Source organism: Poecilia latipinna, unplaced genomic scaffold, assembly GCF_001443285.1.
Source record: "Poecilia latipinna isolate Pla-1442-1.1 unplaced genomic scaffold, P_latipinna-1.0 Scaffold2903, whole genome shotgun sequence".
NCBI classification, from domain to species: Eukaryota; Metazoa; Chordata; class Actinopteri; order Cyprinodontiformes; family Poeciliidae; genus Poecilia; species Poecilia latipinna.
The window spans coordinates 50,969-56,458 of record NW_015115519.1 but is presented as its reverse complement, the minus strand read 5'-3'; the positions used below and the strand labels follow the sequence as shown (position 1 = coordinate 56,458).

Sequence of the window (5,490 nt, the reverse complement as noted above, 5' to 3'; positions counted from 1 at the left end):
TTATCTATGGTTGAATTGATTATGTTGTTCTGATTCTTTGCGTGATTGTAGTAGTTTCCTGACCACCGATATCTCTGACTCAATGGACAGAAACTGCGCATGTGTGACTTACGATAAATCACATAATGTCCAGTCCAATAATATATCCATCAATGCTGCTGCCTCGCGCTCTGTCCTTCTCTCGCACTTCCCGCTACTTAGCAGTGGGTGTCAGGTTACATTGTGTTGCATTCAATGTTGTCGGAAAAAAAATTATTCATGCACTTAATGTCCGATTAATGTCCGATTTGCCATAATTATTTATTGAATTCATAGTCGCCAGCTGAGGTGGCAACAGGGGGGGCAACTGCCACCCCTGTTGCCACCCCAGTAGATCCGCCCCTGCTCTAAGGAAAGATAACCCCAACCTCCCTTTTTCTCCTCCAGTTGTAAAACCTTATATCCAATTCTGAGTCTTTCACCTGCCAAATATCCCTTGTCAGTTCTAGAGGTAAACTTAGAGGAGTGACATTCCATCCCGTGATATCCTATTTGATTTTATTTGTTTGGGAACGTAACTGCATTCAAATAGTTTTGAAGTGTTTTGGTGAGCTAACGCCCAGATGTTTGAGCTAAGAGTTTCTGCTTCGGATTTCCTGTGGTGGAGTATAATTGTAAGACAGCAACTGAGTTCTGTTAATATTAATTTTGTACCCTGATAATTTACCAAATTGTTTGAATAATTGTAGCAAGAGAGTAGGTCGGCTGTAAATTAATATATCGTCTGCACAACAAGCACATTTGTTCTTCCCTTTAATATTTATTCCTTTAATATCCTTGTGTTGTCTTAGCATTTGGGCTAATGGTGCTAAGTAAAGTAACCGTGTCTTGACTCTCTTTCTGAAGACTCTCTGTCAGATAAATGTCCATTAGCTTTAGTTCTCGCTGTGGGATTATTGTATAACGCCTGTATTGTTTTTATTGTTGCATCATGTCGTCCAAATTTATGTAAAACCCAAAGAGAAAATTCCAGTCGACTGAATCGAATGCCTTTTCCGCATCCATACTGATTATAATAGCTTCTATTTGTTCTTTTGTATGTGATCTATAACATGTAATGTTCTTATAATGTGTTTGACGTTTGAATCCAGTTGAATCGTTATGGATTCAGGAAGGAAAGGATTCTTCCACTTGTCTGGCCATAGAAGTGAAAAGTTGTTTATCAGTAATTATAACAGATATCGGTCGGTTTGATCCACAGTCCAGTTTATCGTGGTCCAGTTTAGAGCAGAACCAGAATCGGCTCTCTGAAATTCCTTATCAAAAGTTGCTGTAACTATCTGACATGGTTTGATCGACTCATGTTTTATTTGTTTCTCCCTGACGTCTAAAGTCATTTTTCATAGACTGTAGAGATACTTCTCCATCGTCATTAAAATCTAAACAATAGCTGATTTCTTTCAGTATTTGCTGTTTGAACCACAGGTTATTACACAAACCTGAAATTAGTTTCAATATATTATTTATTTTTGTAAGCCAAGGTCGGCTGTAAACATACAGGTGAGTGGTCGCTCACATCTGTCCATCCTGTCTCTATCTTTAGAAATGTAAAAAAACAATCAATTCTTGTGTATAAATAAATATTTGGCTGTTGAACTGGACCATTCAAAGTCACCATTAAGCTAATTTTCTTTTAGCAGCTCCACAAACCTTTCTGATAAACGTTACCAAGAGGAAACAAACCTTATCTCGTCTTTTCCCTATCCTTCCTGTTTCTCTCCTGAAGTCCTTCTTTTCGACATCGATAACTTTTCATCCTCCGCAGCGTTGGAAGTTTGGATGCTCAGTTTGCTTATGCCTTGGGTCGGCCCTGAACCAGGCTCACCACCAGAACCGCCTCATGGAGCGGTCGTTACTGGATAATATTCTGACCCACTTCTGGACTGGTTCTGGTCGGAACCAGGCTCTGGAACAGTGACTGGTTCTGACCGGTTCTGACACATTCAGTCCATGCCTGCACCGATACAGCCTCGTAGACCCGGTCCGGTCTTGTTTTATGTGTCCACTTCTTCTGGATCCGCGTGTGTGACTATCTGGGTTGGAACCGGCCGTGTTCTGATCCGCTGCCCGTCTCTCCAGGATCCGCCGGCCGTCAGAATGCAGAGCACCACCAACTACCTGTGGCTGATCTCCGACCTCCTGGGTCAAGGCGCCACGGCCAACGTCTACCGAGGACGACACAAGGTATGGTCGGTCGTGGGTCAGAACCGGTTCTGATGCAGCAGAACCCAGTCAGGCGGTTACAGCGGTGTCTCTGTGCAGAAAACGGGCGACCTGTATGCTGTCAAGGTGTTCAACAACCTGAGCTTCCTGCGGCCGCTCGACGTCCAGATGAGAGAGTTTGAGGTTCTGAAGAAGCTGAACCACAAGAACATCGTGAAGCTGTTCGCCGTGGAGGAAGAGGTGGGTCCGTTTCTGATGAGGGCTGAGGTCCAGATGTAGAAATGTTTCTGACCCAGTTCTGCTGGCAGACCAACACCCGGCACAAGGTCCTGGTGATGGAGTACTGCCCCTGCGGCAGCCTCTACACCGTCCTGGAGGAGTCCACCAACGCCTACGGCCTCCCTGAGGACGAGTTCCTCATTGTCCTCCACGACGTCGGTAAGGCCCGGATCTGGACCGAGACTACCAGGTACCGCCTCACCTGACCCGGTCTGCTGTGTCCTCCAGTGGCAGGCATGAACCACCTGAGGGAGTACGGCATTGTTCACCGCGACATCAAGCCGGGAAACATCATGAGGGTGATCGGAGAGGACGGGCGCTCCGTTTACAAGCTGACGGACTTCGGTGCCGCCCGCGAGCTGGAAGACGACGAGCAGTTCCAGTCTCTGTACGGCACCGAAGAGTACCTGGTGAGACACACACCTGGGGAGAGAATTGTGTGTTGCTGCCTGTAGCTAACCTGTCACAGTAAGTAGCTAATCTGTAGCTAACCTGGTTGTGTGTCTGCAGCACCCGGACATGTACGAGCGCGCCGTCCTGCGGAAGGACCACCAGAAGAAGTACGGCGCCACGGTGGACCTGTGGAGCATCGGCGTGACGTTCTACCACGCCGCTACCGGCAGCCTCCCGTTCCGACCGTTCGAAGGACCACGCAGGAACAAGGAAGTGATGTAAGAGCAGGTTTCCACAGCAACCAATCCCAGCAGGCCACAGGTCAGCTGATCCCGCTCTCTCCTTCTCAGGTATAAGATCATCACAGAGAAACCGTCAGGAACCATTTCTGGCCACCAGAAGAGCGAGAATGGGAAGATCGAGTGGAGCACCGAGATGCCGGTGTCCTGCAGCCTGTCCAAGTATGGATCACTCAGATTATTGATCCGGATCAGATTATCAAACACAGCTGGAACAGCTGCAGAAGTCTGTGTGGTCTAGTTAAAGTTCTGTGTCTGTAGAACAAGGATCAGCTGATCCAGAGATGGGTTGTAAAGACTAGGATCACGGGTAGCTGCAGGTCGGTGCTGCCCTCTGCAGGTAGTAGCTGGTAGCTGCAGGTCGGTGCTGCCTCCTGCAGGTCAGGCTGACCCTGGTCTTGCCCCCAGGGGCCTCCAGAGCCTGCTGACCCCGGTTCTGGCCAACATCCTGGAGGCGGATCAGGAGAAGTGTTGGGGTTTCGACCAGTTCTTTGCTGAGACCAACGATATCCTGCACCGTGCCGTGGTCTACGTCTTCAGCCTGCAGCAGGCCACGCTGCACCACATCTACATCCATGAGTACAACACGTGAGTCCAGCTCTGGTTCTGGTCCATGATCCGGGATCTGCTCCACGGCCCTGACCGTTCCTCCCACCTCCACAGGGCGGCTCTATTCCAGGACCTGCTGTGCCGCAGGACCAGCATCCCACTGCACAACCAGGAGCTTCTGTACGAGGGCCGGCGCCTCGTCCTGGACCCCAACCGCCAGGCCAAGACGTTCCCCAAGACCTCCAGGGACAACCCGATCATGGTGGTGAGCCGCGAGGTCGTCGCCACCGTCGGCCTCATCTTCGAAGACCGTAAGACCTTTTCCTGACCTCCGTCTGACCTTCATGCTAACCTTCCCACTTCATCAGCAGTTTTGTCTCCACAGCGAGTCCGCCAAAGGTCCAGCCGCGCTACGACCTAGACCTGGACGCCAGCTACGCTAAGGTACGGCTAGTTACTCTAAGGTACGGCTGGCTACGCTAAGGTACAGCTAACTACGCTAAGGTATGACTGTAATCTGGAACAATTGGCCCTTTAAGAACATTCAAGATGTTGATGTGGAACTAAATGAAAATGTGTCTGACCGCTCTGACCCAAAAGGAAATGGTTCACTCACATTGACTCACCTTTGACCCCTCTGACTCCTGCTGTTGTGCTGCAGACTTTTGCTGGAGATGTGGGCCATTTGTGGAAAACCTCAGAGTCTCTGCTGGTTTATCAGGAGCTAGTGAGGAAAGGAGTTAGAGGATTGATGTGAGTGTGACTCCTACGGTGGCCTGGAAGGCCCACGCTGCAGCGTGTTGCCAAACATGCGTGTGCTGTAACGTGTTGATCCTCACAGAGAGCTGATGAAGGAAGACTACAATGAAATCCTGCACAAGAAGTCTGAGGTTTTCCGCCTGTGCAGCATCTGCACGCAGCAGCTGGAGAAGGCAGAGCACCTGTGAGTCTGACCCGCTGGAACCAGAACCAGAGCCGGCAGGTCCAGCTCTGTGACTAACTGGAGGCATGTTCTGCTGCAGGTTGGAGGTTCTGATGCAGGCCAACATGCTGACCTCGGAGTACGAAGACATCGCTGACATGCACAAGAAGGCCCTCAGGGTGAGTCCTCTGGCTTCCAAACTAAATATTTAACTTATTAACTCAACTAAATATGTAGATTAACTCAGAAACCTGGTGTGGCAAGAGAGGCGTTTAGTGGTTTCCATCTGCAGTTTCATGCTTTGGATCTTTAAGGGAAAAATCTGATTAAAATGTGTGAATTAGTTTTGCTCTGAATGTTCTGGACTGAACTCAGACATTATTTTGTGAATCTGTCACAGTGGTTTATAAACTAGTCATTTATTTCATATGCATGGACAGTTTGCATTTGTTGTGGATCAATTGTGGAAAAAACTCAAAGTATGCAGTTTGGTATTTTTATTAGTGAAAAACTGAAAAATATCTACAATATCTCAAAGACTTGAACACATAGTTCTGTATCCCAGAGGGAAATCTGTGGGTTCTGATTGGTCGGGCTGCGGCTGCCGGTCCATTCAGGTGGTTCTGTGTAGGCTGTTGGATTTCTGGTTCTGGTTCTGATTGGGAATGTCTCTGCAGATCTCGAGTTCTCTGGATCCCATCGAGAGAACAACGCAGGACGTCAAGAGCAAGTTCCTGCCTGGAGGGGTTCTGACCGACAGCTGGACCCAGCAGGTCGGGACGCACCCCGAGGACAGGAAGTAAGGCTGCAGGGGGCGGGGCAGGCGGGGCGGGGGGGGGGGACGGG

The 5,490-nt window shown here is 49.1% G+C and overlaps 1 protein-coding gene across 1 annotated transcript in view; it reads left to right on the top strand.

Annotated features, from left to right (window-relative positions):
• Positions 1-5,490, top strand: part of tbk1 (TANK-binding kinase 1) — a 21,203-nt gene that overhangs the window by 10,348 nt on the left and 5,365 nt on the right. The window contains exons 2-14 of the mRNA XM_015021961.1: positions 2,119-2,223; positions 2,302-2,442; positions 2,511-2,640; positions 2,710-2,891; positions 2,992-3,152; positions 3,225-3,335; positions 3,582-3,761; positions 3,837-4,033; positions 4,108-4,166; positions 4,384-4,475; positions 4,564-4,665; positions 4,745-4,823; positions 5,322-5,443. Coding sequence (XP_014877447.1) covers positions 2,137-2,223; positions 2,302-2,442; positions 2,511-2,640; positions 2,710-2,891; positions 2,992-3,152; positions 3,225-3,335; positions 3,582-3,761; positions 3,837-4,033; positions 4,108-4,166; positions 4,384-4,475; positions 4,564-4,665; positions 4,745-4,823; positions 5,322-5,443 — 1,643 coding nt within the window. The 5' untranslated portion in view covers positions 2,119-2,136. The remainder of the gene's footprint in view (positions 1-2,118; positions 2,224-2,301; positions 2,443-2,510; positions 2,641-2,709; positions 2,892-2,991; positions 3,153-3,224; positions 3,336-3,581; positions 3,762-3,836; positions 4,034-4,107; positions 4,167-4,383; positions 4,476-4,563; positions 4,666-4,744; positions 4,824-5,321; positions 5,444-5,490) is intronic.